At 35.9% G+C, this 19,075-nt stretch overlaps 1 protein-coding gene across 2 annotated transcripts in view; it reads right to left on the bottom strand.

Annotated features, from left to right (window-relative positions):
- Window positions 1–250: 250 nt before the first annotated feature.
- Window positions 251–19,075, bottom strand: part of Dcps (Decapping enzyme, scavenger) — a 38,555-nt gene continuing 19,730 nt past the window's right edge. The window contains exons 1-2 of one of the 2 annotated variants that reach the window (XM_081739759.1): window positions 8,708–8,845; window positions 251–4,407 (exon numbers count right to left, since the gene is read on the bottom strand). In XM_081739759.1, the coding sequence (XP_081595885.1) occupies window positions 3,192–4,352 (1,161 nt within the window). In that variant the 5' untranslated portion in view covers window positions 4,353–4,407; window positions 8,708–8,845 and the 3' untranslated portion in view covers window positions 251–3,191. Of the gene's footprint in view, window positions 4,408–8,707; window positions 8,846–19,075 lie in introns of those variants that run through there. The other variant, XM_081739760.1, reaches the window with a different exon arrangement.

Below are 19,075 nucleotides of genomic sequence, written 5' to 3'. Positions count from 1 at the left end.
ATGTTTAGGCTTAACATCCTTATGTAATACCAGGTTGTCAAAGAGAGGACTTTCGCTTAAAGTGACATCCGAACCGCTACTTGGTTTACACCTGAAAGAAAAGATGTGGTTCGACCGAGAATTGAACATGGGACGTCTTGATTAAAAAGTGGAAAGGAGATAAAACTAATGCAGATGTTTTGATATGTGGAAACGTCACCATGCAGTTCACACGATTTAAAGGTTTAATAATAATAATAAATAAATGATAAAAAAAGCAAACCCCGTTGAAAAGATGCTAAGTTTCAATAAACAAACTGATGCAGCAATTCAATTCAGGTCTAGAATAATTTTTCAGAGTTATGCCTTTGCAGATTAATATTCTTTGTTACGTTAACAGTCGTAGATTTTATTTGGAAATAATGAAATTTATTCCCATAAAATTTGGCAGTCATCATATTGTAACGTAATAATAGTATATCCAGTACCTCAAAAGCTATTAAATATATAATCTTGATAGCTAAAACGCACGCCACTCTGTACGGATTTTAGTTGTTATGAAATTTTATGGCCAGCAAGTTTACAAAAGATTTAACACATTACTGTGATGAACATGTTCTTTGATTGGTAGTTTGCCATTTCATGGAGAATTTGAATTTTCTTATCCTGCACTCAGTAAAAACAGAAAAAAATAATATTTAGAAATTGAGGACAATCAAAGTTCGCTTATGGCACAGACCAAGTACAAGAACACACAATTATTTTTTCACTGCAACTATTACATTGTAGATATACACCTTTCTTACTTAACCTTCCTTAAAGAAAAATCCTGTAACCTCCTGGTACAACGGTGCTAACCTGAATTGAGTGTATTTTATTTTCAAATTCGTATCATAAAGAAAAGAAAAGGAAAAAACTAATAAATTGTACTCCAATTCTCTTTTACTATTTGCAGAATATAATTTAAAAAAATGAAATGCTTTCATTTAACTGCTGCACGTTGAAGTTTTATATATATACACTCGTGCAAAACTTAAAGAGTAATGTGAAAATACATAGACAACAGTTTTGGAGACTGGTAAATGCATTTAATTTATCCTATTACACATACCTGACTGCTTGACACGCGTAACTCCCGATATGGCCGCTTGGTGATGCTGTATACACCCATTAAACGATGGTTGATGAGCGCTGTTTCAACACGCAAGCACTTGTGTTCGAGACGTTAGAGACTTGTGAGTAAAAGCTGCATTACTTGACATAGTTCCAGTGTACGTGTAGAAGAATGGCGCAAAGAGACTATATTGATGATGTTATGCGTGGAAAAATCATCGGGAGACTCGAGAAGGCTCAGAACCAGATGGACGCGTCTCGTAAATTGGTTGTCCCACAAAGTGTCATCACGAGGATCTGGAGAGGATTCCAAACGTCTCTCGGAGGTTCGGCGGAGGTCGTCCAAGGAGCACCAGTGACCAGGAAGACCGTTACTTACATCTAACTGCCAGGCGCAACAGACACAGCATCGTCTCAGATATCTCTAGGGACCTTGCAGCTGCTACAGGAACGTCAGTGTCAAGATTCAGTGTACAGGCGGTTAGCTGAGGGACACTTGTATGCCAGAAGACCAGCAAGGTGTGTTTTATTGACCCCACAGCAAAGAAGAGCTCGGTTGAATTGATCCAGAGAACATCACGCATGGATCCCGGAACAATGGCGTTATGTCCTGTTCACAGATGAATCCAGGTTTAGTCTCACCAGTGATTCTCGACGTGTGTTCATTTGGAGATAACCAGGAACACGGTTCCTTCCAGCTGACATGACTGCTGTAGACCAGTACAGGGGCGGCGGAATTATTGTATGGGGTGGGATCATCCTGGTGTCCCGTACAACTCTGCATGTCTTCCCACGGGGTACCGTCACTGGTGCAATGTATCAGGATGACATCTTGGACCAATACGTTCGTATGTTTTGGGGCACAGTGGGTCCTGATTTCATTCTAATGGATGATAACGCAAGTCGCCATCGCGCTGCCATAGTGGATGAGTACCTTGAGCACCAGGATATCAGTCGATTTGATTGGCCCAGTTGCTCACCGGACCTGAATCCTCTTATTCTCAGCATGCAATCACGTTGCGGTGCATGTGTTGCAGTGCGGGGCGATCTCACACACTATTGATATCCTGTATCTTACACTTAACCCTCGAAAACCACATTGGTCTATTTCCGAATTTTCCCATGCCCATGCATTTTCGTCTCTGTTGCCCATCCTGTGCATTCTCTTCCAGTGTTTTTGGACTGTAACCATTTGCAATTCCACATTCCAATAATATATGGCTGATTCAGCATTCTCTGAGTGCAATAAATCATGCATATAGCATCATTCTTAAGTTTTGCACATGAGTGTATATATATATATATATATATTAGTGGTGGGCACAAAAACAGGTTTTTTGGTTTTTAGAAAAACCGAAACCACCCGGTTTTGGCCTCAATACCGGTTTTCTAGAAACCGGTTTCCGGCTTTTATAAAAACCGGTTTTGCCCATCCCTAATATATATGAGAGAGCGTTTTTGCTTAATTTGTAACATGGTGTCGCCAATCAGTTACATCAGGAACAGAAATCTTCGAGAAAAAACACGGATTTCAGTAAATTCTACTTTGTATGGATTATTTCTATTGTAAACACAGGAAGCATATAGAAAAAAATATGATACTCCATTTCCAGTTGCTTTTGAGTTGACGATGCGATCTGGTGGCACATTAGCAGTAGTTTCAAAACTCGAGAAAGATTTGCTAAGAAAGAGTGTATAAGCGCTAAAAATCAAGGTTGAAAAACAGTTTCCTTTTGATAACAGAAGTTAGGAAACTTTCTCCTGCTTTCTGCAGTAGTATAGTGTTTCCCCTGCACCCATAAAATGTAAACAAATAAACATACTCCAAATTTATATCCCATAATGAGAAACGTTCGATTTTTAATTACAATTTTTAAATTATTAATTGTTAACACCACGATAAAATTAACGTGTCAAACAGCTTTTAGATTGGGTATAATTAAGTTAAATGTTATTCATAGGATATTATTGTTACTTATCTGTAAAGGATACTATTGTTGGGGTTAGTTAAATTATGACAAGAACATTCTATAAAATGTGTATTCAGAATTTAAAAAAAAAAAAAAAAAAAAAATCTATTAAAAAGAGCTGGAGTAATTTTACAATAATCCTAGGTAAGAAGCAGAAAACCCATCAACAAGGCGAAAAGCAGCAGGAATATAATTACTTACTTTGGTCAGACAAAATAAACCTTCCTCGACCATATTTTTCGCCATTTCAATATGGTGTACATTCATATCTTTTAACCACAACTTTACATCATTGGAACACTCCCGCTCATATTTGAACAGCACTTTAGTTACATGTTTAGATTCTAAATTAATCTCTGTTACCTTATCGCTTGTCTCTAACATTTCTTCACAAACATAATGTGATACTTCAATATTTTTGTCCATCACCCATAATAACAGATAATGAGTTTCACTGCTGGACATCGGTACTGCAACACATATTTTACAGGTTACCCCTATTGCCTCGTGTACTATTTTGTTAACAACATTAATAAAATCATGCAAGGGTATTACAGATGGATACATTTCAGAATCGCTGCTTTTCCAAACTACAGTACTTTTCCATATTTTCATAGACTCTTTGTTTGCAGTTCCTAACCAAGATGAACAGTCTTTACAGGAAACAACATGGTTATCGAAAATAACATTCGATATAAGAGAGGAATACAATACCCAAAAGTTTGTTCCATAAAAGCATTCCTGTTTCTTAGGCTCAAATCCTGATATTTTCAGTAATTTGTCATGTGACTTATGTCGGTGACAGAACCAATCGCTTGCTGCATCCTCCCAAAACTTTGAAGGTAATTCTAAAACTCGATCAAATACCACACAATTTTCAGTTAAAATGTTATTACATTTAGCGCATACTATTTTATACGGTTCACCAACACCTAACATAGGGAAAGGAGACCTGTCCTGTGACTTGTGAGATGACTGAAAAGGATAATTCAGAGGCAAAACTTCTGCAGCTAGCGATCCTGTTATCTTCTCAGGAGGCTCCATTTGTAATCGGAACGAACAAAAATTGTCTGTAACATATAGTCCACTAACCACATCACGAACAAATTTAGTATCCTTAAACGTAAGTTTATACTCAACATCTGTTGATACTCCTGTTAGTCTGATACTTGAGGAATCAACCTGAATCTGGACTTCACATTTTTCATTAATACTTTGTGATACATTTACAAACACGTTGCAGACTCGAAGTCTTGGTCTCGTTTCTGCTATCACAGATTTTACAACCATTTTGTTACGTTTACACAATACTATCCAGTTTCTGTATTTTCTTTCTTCACAACACCTGAAAACAAAATGGAGAAAATTCAATTATTTGCAAAAATTATTCTACGGTAAGGGCTTTGTACGTGTGTAGGGCTTACTTAGGAAACTCGATCATTCAAATTTAGTTTAATCCGCTATTCAGATTGCTTGTTTTTCGTAACGCAAGAGGACGTGAAATCTTGTAATTTTACGTTCTAGACTTATATCCTCTAGGCTAAAGAAGGCGCATGATTAATGAAAGTGAATGAATGACTATGAAAGGAATTGAGAGAGTAGAAGGATAAACAAGAGAACAACCCACGGAAATTATGCTGTCTACCACTAATTTACATGACCAGGAATAGAACCAGGAACTCCTCGTACCAGAGGTATTGAGCCACGTAAGGCGGAAGAATTGATAAAGTAAGGTAAATCACACGTCTCGTTTTTTGGGAACAGTCTTCAATCATATTTCTCTGACCTCATTTTGTCCCGCAATCTTCTAGATCGCCACAATTTCCTCCTGTAACGTATAATTCCACGAATTCGTCTAGATTATATGATATTTTACTTTCATCTGTTTTTTTTTTTTTTTTTTTTTTCCAGTATTTTTTGAAAGCAGTAAACAGAACCACACACAGAGAGAGTGAGCAAAACCTAATATTTGCTAATTAGCAGCTTTATATTAATATCTTTTCATATGAAACTTTTGAAATAGGTTGCTGTTTTCAAGCTTCTCCTGCCAAGTGCTGACAAGACCGTATGATGCCCCCCTCCCCCTCTCTTATTGTGCATTATTATTGAGCACAACTCGTCTGAAAATAGTTATCTTCTTAAAATAGGCGTAACAAAATGATTCTAAGAACACTAAAATACGCCTTTTATAGTATTTACTTTTCACTTTTACTAATGCTTACGTATACTGGCAAATCTATTTAAAACAAGTCTTTATGGTTCTTCATTTCCCATTCTTGCTATTAAGAAATTAGTATTATTAATATATGTTATACTCTTTTCATAACGAATACTTGGGGAAACAAATATCTATAAATTCCTTTATATACCTATTGTAATTTTTTTTAACTTTAGAAAGAGATTTCAAAGAGTCATAGAAACGATCAATAATTAAAATATTATTTAATTTATATACAAATTTATTTGAAAACTATTGTCATTTGAAATACTGGCACCTAACGTAGTGCTTAACGGTGTTTGAATACGAGGACTTTTTATTTTCCTCTTCGCTACATTAAGTACTTACAGCTTTCGAAGAAAGTTTGCATTTAATTTTTCCACCAGCATTCCAGCAGCAGTTTTGCTTTCTTCTTTTCCCTTAATTTGACGTAGGTAACTATGATTTCGGAGTTATGGACCGCTGATGTAATGCTCAGACAAAGCACGAATCAACGTCCATAAGCGTATGTATGTTTCCTGATTGGATGTGCTGCACTGTTGCCAACAACTGAATGAGCATTAATGAGAAACACATCTGACAATTGGTACAAAAATACAAAACAGTGCTCATTCTTGTGCGCTTCCCTTACTTCGAAGGCTTTCCGAACAAAAAATAGTTTTAAAATACAAGTTTTATAGGAACAATCTAACAGATTTTTATAGTTTTCAAATCAGGGTTCTGAAATCCCAGGATCCCACGAAAAATGCCCAACTACAATGTCTCATTAAATCAACCCCACACCACACTCTAGTGATGAGATGTTTAGATATTTTTAGCCTCCATTTTCCTCTGCTGTTGTCCTTTATTAGGAACTTATTAAAGAGAGAAGTCTCGACTATACTCTCTACTGTAGACTTATTCTTCCTCCTTTCAACGCTTATTTACAGTCTCCAGTTCAATCTTTATTATAAACTAATTTGGAAAACATTCATTTTATTTTGTGCACTGGACTTAAAGAAGTGCATTTCGTTTCATTTCTGTGTTTTCTTTCTTTTTTACATTACAATGGACTCATTGTTCACGTTTAATCGTTACCCGTGGGAATCATTGTGATGACGTTCTCTCACAAACTCTGTTAATGCGCCATCATAAAGCTCCAGCCAATGAGTATATGTGCAAACGAAATGAATAAGAATTTGTATTTTATGAGGGGTCCGAGACTTCATTGTACGCCTGGGTTCGAGACCCATGGGCAGGGGGCTCCGTCTGAGAAGTGGAAAGAATGACGCGGCAGTGTCAAACATGGACACGATTTAGTTACACCTGTAATTACCTTGTGCTCAAGTATTTATGGAGTAATTGGACTTACATATTTACGTACTACTAAATAACACTTATTTTTTTTTTAAATATTTTTGTTAACCAAGAACAACAACGTAAGTATGTAGATGTATAACTTGTCAAATATACTCAGATTGAATTGTGGATGCATTGGATTCCTTCGTCGTCTCTTGTGTGCGTAGTCCGCCTAGTATAAGTTTCTTTATACAATACTTTCTGTAACAGAATGAATTGCTGAATAGTTTACATAGGTTATATCGTTTTCAATATAACCTATAATATAGTGGTTTATTGCGGTTGTCTGTGGTGAGGTTGGAACAAGACTTCGTTTTGTTTAAATCGCATCACAGATTGCGAAAAACAGCATTTGTGTATAGATAGCTTTGTATGCAACAGATTGAAATTAGGGAAGCTGTCAATGCACGAGCGCTCAACAGATTTCAAGTTCGATTCCCGAGCTTGGTTATCACGTTGGTTAATTTTGCCATCCGCAGTAATCATTATACAGTAGGAGAGGCGAAGCACTCTTTTCCAGAATGCAGTAAAAAATTCATGGGCTATTAACTTCAATCTTAAAAAAGATAGTTTGTTTAAATGTGCACTATTGAGATCTTACCATCACATAGTACGAATTAAGATGTTGGTTTCAGATCGACATTCGATTAGCACCCAAGAATGGTCAGAAATACTGAATTTAATTTCAGTTTTAAGGAAAATAAATTTGACAAATCAATCAACTGGCTAGAACTGCGTTATTTTAGGCACACTAACATAAACAGATTCTAATTCAATGCTGTATACGCTGTACCTATTACTCCATTGAAAGAAATAAGTTTCAGTAACAAAATATATACCTACTTCAATATCCTTAACTCAAATTTTGATTACATAAATCTACCTGGCAACAGTGATCGTAATACAAACAAGGAAGTTTTGGCAGGAAGAAGTAATTACATAGTTTTACGGGTCAGACGCCATCACTGGTTACTACAGCCACATTTATGACAAATCAGTCATACGGCCCACATTTACAAAGCCGACCATCACAAAGAAAGTTAAAAGTTGGTCATTCACGCCACTGGTCATTGATGCAAGGTTATGAAGAAGGGGATCTACTTTGAACTTTCCGAGAGTAGCAGTGGCCGTTGGGATTTATGACCGATTTTGTGATGTGGAGCCTGTGACCTGCTCTCGGTTTTACAACTTAATTTTCAAGATAACAGGTAAATCATTTGAGCTGTTTATATTTAATTAATTTCTACATACACCATTTCCCGTCTCCGTCCTTCCTTGCATTGATTCCTAAGACGATGACTACAGAACTTTCCTAATCAAAATCAGACACAACAGCCTTCAAATTTACATTCAAGACATTTGAGGTAGGCATCATTTTATTTATAAGCGCAAACTTCACTATTAAACAGCACATGTGATTGAAGAATGGCTAATTTCGAAAGCAACTGCCTTCTTCCTCGAGCCTAAAAACAAATATTGAGAGGTTTTGTAAATCTTTCGATCCGTCACATTAAGTATATTCCAGCTTCATCTATGTACAAAAGGGTATTAAATAATAATAAATTACACTGAACTGGAGCTGTTCATAATGAGCATTCGACAAGCTATCAATTTCCAGTAGACTCTTTATGTAACTAATTTCCTCTTCATATACCAAGGAATCCATCAAACAACTGTAAACATGATGAATTGCTAGATGTTTGTGTTTAGGCTTGAGAAAAAAGTAATTGTTTCCGAAATGCATTCAATCTTCCAATTATCATAGTACACTTTTACAGATAAGTTTTGCTTTTATTTATGGTTATGTGCTCTCTGCGTTCAGTTTCTAAAATCTATTTTATTAATTTTTTTAAAAAAAAAAAGTCCCTTCCGTAATATACCAAACTAGGTTTCAGATCTCATCAGAAAATACTGGAAAGACACTTTCAGAAAATTAAATATATGTTTATCTTGATTGTTTTAATCTGCCAGCGCAAGTAACGCTGCAGAAAATATAACCTCACTATTATGAAGTGAGATCTTCTATCTTTTTAGAACCCTTCATTCAACATTATTTGCAACATATACCTAGTACAGTAAGTAGGCTTACCTATCGCTTCATATCGTTTGAACAATTCTTCGTTTTCCCTAACAACAAAAGGTAAGGTAACTTTTTGATAGTAATCAGGTGCTAGCTGGATGTTTTCAATTATAGTATTCAGCATATGTGATTTCTCAGTAAAAATTCCTGAAATAACAATGATAAAAAGTGTTATTTCAAAATAAACAAGTCATTATTACAATAAAATGAAGATATACGCAAGAATGAGTACAAAATTTTGCAATATTTCAGTTACTTTGTGTGTGAAGTTAACACAAAGTGCTACCAAGCACTCAAAAGTAGAGGTCATCGTGTTGCATTGTCTGAAGCTATCTTTCGGTTAGTTCTTCGATTCTCCACCGATAGAATTTCTTGTTTTTCGAGGCGAAGAACTCCTGTACTGCAGTTTCACCTCCTTTTGGTAACTGAAGTAAGGTTGGCAGAAACATTAGAAAAAAAGTTTTTTTAAACCAGTTTTTCTTGTTTAGATAGTTTTGTTGTATTCATTTAGATTACATATGGATAAATAAGTTTGGCCTTGACATCTTTATGCAACAATTATACTATGAGGGATGGGACCTACAGGTTAAAGAGGGTTGCCAGATCTTGCGTATTTTCCCGTAAACTTTACGCTTTTTTGGTACGTTTTACGTATTATATTGTTTTCACGGTAAAAATATTTCTCTCTGTTTTAATGAAAGAAATCATAGTCCTGGACATTATTATTATTATTATTATTATTATTATTTTTACGATTTTGTTAGTACAGTTATTATTACTCTAATCGGAGGAACTGATTTCTCACAGACTGTTAACAACGCAACTCAATGATGTAACTTCGCATTCAAAGAAAAAATACAACAGTTTGCGTTTTTGGCTTCTATCTAGCCACACCAAAATCTTATGATTAACAATAATTTTTTTTTAGCATCTTCGGGTACGGTTATACCAAAATTTTCCTATTTCATCTTTTCCTTTTCCTTCTTCACAGGGGCAGAAAAGGCAAAAGAAACATATGTTTTAAATGGAATCTTGTGATACCACATGCTGAATCCACCTTCACGTGCTTTCTTTTTTTAAAAAAACAAAAGTGTTTGACTTTTGCAGTGGACCATCAACTGGACAGCATGCTGACTCGATAGTCTTCCCCTCTCTCACACACATACATAGAAAGAGAGAGAGAGAGAGAGAGAGAGAGAGAGAGAAGAGAGAAGATACGTCAGTTCTGTATGCTAAATAACGCTTAAAATAGGGTTGCAGGTATTATCTTTACTGCAAATGTGCTGTTTGCTGCCTTCCGCAGAGGAACTCGGAGAACGTTTTTGTTGCCAACCCTGACCTGCTTGATTAAGGGAAATAGGTCGCTAAACTCGGCATAAACACGTTCTATCAACAATGAAGGGTATTCGAGATAGGAAAAGGGAAGGATGAAATAGAAAATTGATGCTCCGTCCCTCCGGAAGGAATCCGTAATGAATTATTCCTTCATAATTATACACCTTGGATCCAGAAGCCCGTGTCTGCAACAAGTTTAGGTGCCTGGCTCTTATTTAGCCATTGTTTATACACATTGAGACCTATTTTCCATCGCACATGCAATCATCTCTTGGCCAAGAGTCAATTCGCGAGGTACAATTCGGCAGCTCCGGATGATTTTGCCGAAGTTGTGAAGATGACAAATCACACTAAACTGTGAGATATTGAACTTCCTGATAACCTTTGAGTGCTATTAATCTGATTTGGGAGTATGATCCATAATCTACGGTTTTCGGTCCACTAATCTTGGCAGATAAGCAAGGTTCTTGCAACCCGAATGAAATTTCTTGAACCATCTGGTTGCTGTGCAGTGAACAACTGCCGCATTACTTTTCACAAAACAAATATTTCTAGTTATTCCCTCAACATTATGCCCCAGTTCGAACTATACAACAAAAGTTCAAAAATTAGATTTTCATGTCCTTGTGTCTTTGCGGCTGTCAGATCACACACGGAACACAACATTGTACGACCTATCTGGAAAAATTACCACTATCTATATCGGTGCTACTGTTTCGACGGCTTGAATTGTTTCGGTCATGTGTCATACTCGTTGCAAACGAAACACGTAAAGTAATATTGCAAAACTTATGAAGTAATCTTGTATATCAGGTTCTCTAAAAGGTATGGAGCAATTGGAGGTTAACATTTATTGTGATTTGAACATTATGAAACTACTTATGCACCATTTTGTTTGATGAGGTGCCATTTCGCTGACATCACAAAACTTTTTTTGTTTTTAATGTAGCATGTGGTTTTCACAGAGCATAATCTTCCTCAGCGTCAGCGTGGACTTTGCCACAGACTGTGGTGCTTCTTCGTATTTTGACCACGATCTTTCTTGCATATTATTGTCGTAAGTTATGCACTTTTCATCACTCGTGATCAACCACGTCAGAAATGGTTCGAGTTCGTTACGTTTCAGTAGAGATTTGCAGACAGAAATTCGATTAAGTAAATGTTTCCGAGAAAGAGCATATGGCACCCAAACGCTGAGGTTCACTTTGTAGTCAGCTTTCTCCAAATGGTTTAACATTATTTAGTGATTGATACTTAGGTCATTGGCGATCTTATGACTGCTTATACGCCGGTCTTGCTTGACGTTTGCCAGAATATCATTGACTTTTTCTGTGACTGATCGCCCACTGCGAGCCAGAAAGGCGATTGAACCATCTTTTGGCTGTGGCTTTTGACAACGTATCTTGCACCTAAACAGCACAAATTTCTTCACGAGACTGAGTCACATTTGCGTCTTTTTCGAAATAAAATTGTAGAATGTAGCGCGTTTTTCGAAAGTTCGTTTTAATTCGTTTTAACGGCACAATATCTTATATCTGATTATAAGAATTCCAACCCTTTTTGCACAGCTATTACCTTCAACTGTCAATTCTCACGTCCTGACTCGCTGTCACTTTATACCCTGAGATGTGACACTAACGCCATCTCGTGCGCAAAAAGCTCAGTATTTACACTGAGATATACAGGGTGTCTCAAAAGACCCCCGATATAGGGTAACTGTTATTATCAGAGTTACAACAAAATGTTAAGAGGGGAACCCGTCTTCAAATACGTTTTCAATCTAAAGATTTTCTTTTAATAGGACGAGCCGTTTGGGCTGTACACTTTTTATGCTCCCAATGTTAAATGAAAATGCAACGTTGCCATTTACCGGGAGGTAGATAAATTTTGTAAGAGTACGGTGAATGAGAGCATGTTTAAAATGGAGGCTGGCCATCGACACGTTAGCATAAAAGACAGTAACTTCATTCACTTATGTTGTGGATCTAGGTATATATTACTTTCAGTAACTCAAAATATTACAATAAATTATAATTAGTTTCTAATTGAAGATACGATTAGAAAGTCCTGCATCATTAATTTTCCCAATCTTGAAATTATCCAAAATTTAACCCGACTAAAGGACAAATTTATAACACTAAACAACAATGAATATATTATGTATATAAAAAAGCATTCAAGTTAAGAAACTCTTGCCATCACATTTAACTTTAAAATGTTAACTAATATATTTGACGTGAAACGAAATTCACATATTTGCTTTCACTAATTTTCGTTCAGTTCTGAGATTTTTTTTTTTTTTTTTTTTCAAATTGCGAGATATTTGTAGAAAGACTAAATAAATAAATAGTAAAATAACATAAAAACCATGCACAACTCATAAAATATAACATAGTTAGAAGAGAAATGCGGAGGGAAATAGTTATTGGAAGTGTTTATAAGCCTTTACTGTAATGGCTTATTTTCCTATGATGGTAACGAAGCTACATATTAACCTCTTGCTTTTCTATTACTTTCTTGTGTGCTTTGGATATGATGATCAATAAAAAAGTATCGAAAATCCCTGAGTTTATTTTCAATTCATTTTAATTTAATATAAACTTTAATTCGCACCTCATCTTTAGTTTTATTCGATACCCTCATCTCACCTCATTTATTGTTTGGCTCTCCCTTATGTGCCTAGACAAATCAACTGGGGGTTTGATTTTTTTTCGTAGCCCAAATGTGCTCCTTCATTCTGGTGTATATACTGCGTCTTGTCACACCTATACTTTGTTTCTTTTTCACGCAAGCAACGCACTTTGTGCACATTTGAGCACACGCAAGGGTATGTAATATATATATTACCTTACATTCGTCCATTATATTCAGGTTTCCTCAAGATCGGAAATCTGGCTTAAAGTTATACAATGAAAATCTTTTTCCTATATTTTTGATCAATTCAGGGGATACCCATCCAAGAAACATTAGGTTAGTGCGAATGAAATGTTCGCCAAGTGTATCATTTCTGAAGGCCAAAACAATTTGCAATCACACATCTTTGTCATCGCCCAGCCAACAATTGAATTCCGTGACAAAAGAAGTCTGGAGTCTACGATGCGAAGAAGTCCCTAACCGCATGTTGCACAGCCCGATCATCGGAGATTTTTCCTCCCGAAAGTGCTCGTGATGCTGGAAGAGACAGTAATCAGTGGGAGAAAAGTCACAAGAATACTGTAGATGAGGAAGGGTTTCATACTGCAACTCATGGAGAGTCAGCAACGTAATTTGAGCAACACTTGTAAATAGAGATGCAAAAAAGCCGGCTTTTTTGAATCGATGGTTTTTTTTCACATAAAAAGCCGGCTTTTTTGGGAAAAAAACGAGAATTTTGGAAATTTTGGCTTTTTTCATTTTCACGATTTTTCTATTTAAATAGCTTTCTTATAGTATATTCTATAGTTAGATGAGAATTCCATGACCTGAATGCGATATTTCGCTCTGAAATTCACCATCAAGATGGATGGAGCACATGTTTTACGAATTAAAGCTAACATGAAGAATGTAGTATTTGAGGGCAATTTTAGAGGCTATTTAACTTCATTTTAACTTTTGAGTTATCGACCTTTTTTTCTTCTCTAGTTTGCCATCCGTGTTTCATTTCTAAGAGCTTTTAGTACTCTAGCTTCTAGCGCAAAAGTTAAACTTGCCCGTTTTTCTATTTATCCGTCAAAGCGTACGTTTTTCAATATATCCGTCAAACCGTACTTCCACATTTCTGTTATACTGTAGCTATGAAGTGATTTAGCAATAATTTTCCGGACACAACCTTGAATACCAATTTATACAAATAATCAGTAGCGGATTTAGAAAAGTACTTTAGGAGGGTTTTTTCTGATTGTTTCGTTTCCTAAAAAGTCCTAATTTTATTTGGGAGGTGCTTGAAGTTTATGAGTACAGTCATAACTAATATTTCGTTTCATTTATATGTTTAGCAATAATCTTCCGGATACAACCTTAAAAATCATTTTATAATGAGAATCAGTGGCGGATTTAGAAAAGTATTTTGGGAAGGGTTTTTCTTACTAATGTTTAGTTTTTCTAAACATTCGTAATTTTTATTTGACGGGAGCTTAAAGTTTATGAGTAAAGGCATAACTAATAGATATTTCGTTTGTTGCAGACATTCCGTAACTTTGGGGAACGGGCTTCAGTCCGAAAGACCGCCCCCTAACCTTCGCAAAACCGTCACTGCTGGTAATTAGTAGTGAAACCTCTCTAAAGCGGACAGCCGTGGGGAATAAAAAATTGTCCGCTATAGAGAGGTGTCCGTCTTAGAGAGGTTTCGATATTTTCTTACGTAAATAAGGTGATATGTAATTACAAACTATTGAAGGTAATTTATCAAACCGTTCTATGACTGTGGGCATGTCGACATCTGGGGATTCTCCACAAATCGCTTTGAAAGAAATTTTGTGTCTAATCCGAAACTTCTCTAACCACTCGTTCGAGACTTTGAAATCTGAAACATTCATTTTTGTTGCTACCTCCAAATTCTTAGCTTTTAGCATCGACCCTAACACAGGAATTTTTTTCATTCTGCACTCTATAAAAACATTCACTTGCACACCAACTTTGTTCAAAGCAATGAGACACTATTTTCAGTGTCATTTTCACACCACAACTTTATTAACTTGTCTTGGTTTTATATTATCTCAGGTGCTTGTGGTTTACCGATACAAAAATTTTCAGCTATCCTTCGCACACCTCAGTATTCTTCGAAAATTCAATCAATTCGATTTTAACATTAGCGCTTCTCGTGGCATTTCGAAAGCTCACAACAACTTACACCTTATTGCTTATTCGATGCAGAATGACTTAAAAAGATTTCCGTCTACAAATAGAGGCACTAAGACAATATGCGAATACAAAAAACATGTCTTCTGCTTGATTCCAGAGGAACAGTAGAATGACGTGTCATCCCAAATGGCAGGCAACTGTCAATCACTTTTGATTCTAAAACAGGTTGGGTGGGAGTGGAATGCAAGCAAAGGATATGAGGGTGTTGTTAAACAAAGACGCTTCATCTGAGTTTCTGAACAGCCAGTTGACGAGGAAAAATGTTATTACAATGCTTCCTTGGTGATACATATATGTTTCTCTGAAAATGTATTTTTTCTGTACTTTTCAACTTATTTCTACAGAACGTGTCCGTAATATGGAGGTAAATAATACCTATAAGAGACAGAAAAGACTGTCCGTGTTCGTACTAGAGAGTGTCCGCTTTAGAGAGGTGTGTCAACATGTTTTTTCTATTACAGTGTTTGGGGATTACAAAATATGTCCGTTATGAGAGGTGTCCGCTTTACAGAGGTGTCCGTTAGTAGAGGTTTCACTGTAATAATAACGATTTAAAAACAATAAGAAAGGAAGTCGGCCAACTCACAGTACACGCACTATTTCTACATTCACAGATGGAATGAAGAAAAGCTTTGTCAGAATGGTCGAATAGCTGGTTGAATCCCGGACTTCCCGATAGAAGCACAAAAGCTAATCACTCAGTCATATTTGTTGTGCAGTTGTATTTAGCTTAACTTAAATATATTCCGTAGTCCTTTTAATTTGGGGGGGGGGAGTTCCGTAATGACATGTTGAATCCCTCTTGTTAAAAATTCAGAAAACTTGAGGATTGGGTAAACTGTGATGGTGGTTCTATAAAACTTAATTGTAGAATTTCAAGAATATACAGAACCAAAAGCTCTAGATGTGCAGCCTTTAAGTGTATCATATAAATCTAAGTACTTCTCTTATGTTTTATTTTAATTTTATTTTGTTTCAAAAAGAGGGTATGGAATATTTTGAAGTAAAAATACTACATACTATTTTGCTAGTTATTTGTGTATTCTTTTAAAAGAAGTGTTTACTTTTAGGGTTGGCTGGTTTACACCAACTTTTTTTTTTTTTAATAACTGGTTTAAACCAAAAAACAAAAAGAATGAAAAATGCGAATCGTGTGAACTTCATGGTGACGTTTCCAGATATCAAACCACCTGCAATAGTTTTATTTCCATTTCACCTTTTAATCAAGGTGTCCCATGTTCAATTCTCGGTCGAACTACAACCCTTCTTTCATGCGTAAACCAAGTAGCGGTTCGAATGTCAGTTTAAGCGAAAGTCTTCTCCTTGATAACCTCGGTATTTCGTAAGAATGTTAAGCCTAAACATACGAAACAAACTAAATTGTATATTTCTGCATGCCTAAATGCCGGTTGCTTTATAAAGAAGCCAAGAATGCTTATGTATATTGATAGAAATTGGCAAAATTTATCGATTGCCTACGTAGCTTCCAACATTAGCTTGGATTGGACTATCAATGATATCTACATACTAAATTTGTAATTTAATACCTCAGTTTTAGCGTACTGATTATGATACGTTGACCTTTAAATTTTACATGAAAAGCAATAACAGGATTTTCCCGTTATTGTCTTACATTTCAAGTAATGACGGGATTTTCCCGATGGCTAGGGCGGGAGATTCTCAATTTAAGAAATTTACTGACCGGACTTCTTTAAGCTTATGGGAGTTCTTCCGGCATAACCCCGCTGTTGCATAATAACACCAAGGCGAAACAAACTTATTTCTGTGAATATGTAATATAAATACATAAAGCAAAAAATCTAAATCAAAAAAGCCTGGTTTAAACATCCCCCAAAAAACGGGTTTTTGGCATTTTCAAAACAACCATGGTTCTTGCCAACTCTGCTTACTTTTGTATATAGGAGGTTAAAAAATTCTTATTATATAAATTGGTTAATCCTGTGGAATTCATAATGTAAATATGTTGAAGAAAAATTGTTTGAAAAATCTTTTCGAAATTCAGAGTTTATTTTCGAGGTTTTATATTATTATCAGCATCAACCACTAATTAAATATGATTTTTTGTGTTATAGAGAAGCGAAACAAAGTCTGTTTTATCAATTTAAAGCAGAATTTTGAAAAAAGCCCAAAATTTCCCAAGCAAAAAAGCGAAGCAGAAAAAACCGAGTTTTTTTCCAAAAAAGCCGGGTTTTTTTCGAGCCCTTGCATCTCTACTTGTAAATGGATTGTCGTGCAACATGAGATCATGTATTTTGATCATTTCTGGATGCTTTCTAACAAAACTGAAGTATATTTCACGGAGTTTACCATTGTAACGATCTGAAGTGATGGTTTCGTCTCAATGGAGAAAGACACGATGGAACAATCCCACCACAGATCACCATACCAGCAACATTTTCTAAGGTTTTTGGAAACCGTCCTGGACTTTAATAAAGATCCAATAGCTTTCCTGGCCATTTACTATTGTCATAGTAGCTCCATTTCTCATCTGAAATAACAATCCAATGTAAGAACATTTTCAGTTACTCTTCACACTCACAAGAACTGCATAACTCCAGACAGCAATTCTTGTTGGTCGGTTATCAACTCATATCGCATCCGTAAGTCAAATTCTTTCATCTTTCCGATTGCACGAAGCCGCCGAACCACACAGGTATGATGTATACCTAACTCGAATACAGTGACAAGAACACTTTTCCGAGGTTCGTTTTCACGGTACTCCTGAGAAGCTCATTCGAACATGATGTTGGTCGGTGCCCGCAGAGCCTATTTTGCAATGATGTGTCACCGGAACAAAATTTGAAAAATTAATGACGAATTCGCCACTCCTGGTCCAAAATATGCACCGTATATGTTTCTTGTTGCTTGCTGCGCAGATTAGCCCAATTTGAATTCGAAAAAAGAAAAAAACTCTCAATTGTGTTTTCCATAATGTACTTTGATATAACCTTGTTCAACAACGACTGTCAAGGTGCCCCAGCATATTTACTGGACGTGTACAGAATTTGTAACATTTGACGCGTTACCTTAGTTCACCCTTGTATTGTGTTGTTGAGGTGTTTCCTACTTGGCGTCGACGGACATTTCATTCGCACAATCTAATAATAATAATAATAATAATAATAATAATAATAATAATAATAATAATAATAATAATAATAATAATACGCAGTGCCACGTATACAGATTTTTACAACTTTCTGTTTTAGTAAAGTTAAGGATGGGGAACTATTCTCTGTTACCGTTTTTACACTATAGCAATTACTGTTAAAATACAGTAGAAGTGGTTGATTTCTGCCAATTCCGATTTTAATAAAGAGCTCATAATGGGCATGAAATATATTCTTAGGACGCTTCATTTGATTGATGAAAACAGACTTTCGCTATCTGTTACATCTTTCACTCTATAATGATCAACGTTAAAACCTGCCATTCTGCCATTTCTGCCATTTCCGGTTTCAACCGGTTGAGAAAGATGGCAGATATTCTTAGAACGCTAAAGCGACAAAACTGCTTATCTCTTATCGTTTCTGCTCTACGCAGATCAATATTAAAATGAGAAGTCTAAGTGGATTTCTACCATCTTCGGTTTTAGACTTATGGATGGAAATGAAATGTATTATTGGGACGCTTCATTGATTGTAGGAAACAGTTTCACTGTTTCTATTACCATTTTTACCCTACAGGGACCAGCATTAATACCAGAAGTGGTTGATTTTCTGTCACTTCTGGTTTTAGTAGAGAGATTAGAGTAGAGATGAATATATTTTGAAACGCTTAATTGATTATAGAAAACACCTCGCTATTACAGTTTTCATTCTATAGCGATAAACGTAAAAACCGGAAGGGGTTGATTTATGCAATTTCCGGGTTGAAGAGAGATGTCACCTGTTCTTACTACGTTAAATTGATTTAAAAACGCTGTCTAGTGTCGGATTTGATCTACGTAGAACAATATTTAAACCAAGTTGTGTATATGTACCACTTTCAGTTTAGTAGTTGCAGAATCGACCTTGGGACTGCTCGTATCAAAGGCGGAAGCGTTTACGAGTACGCTATGTAAGGCCACCATTTTATATGTTGTGTCTTAATTTCTTCATTCACTACGCAAGTTTTGCTACTTGAAAAAGACTTTTCGAAAATGAACGAAAATTAGTAACTAAACATTGGAGAGCCGACATT

This window comes from Thermobia domestica, chromosome 15 (assembly GCF_964235325.1).
Source record: "Thermobia domestica chromosome 15, izTheDome1.hap1.1, whole genome shotgun sequence".
NCBI lineage: Eukaryota > Metazoa > Arthropoda > Insecta > Zygentoma > Lepismatidae > Thermobia > Thermobia domestica.
This window is presented reverse-complemented; position numbering and strand designations above follow the sequence as displayed.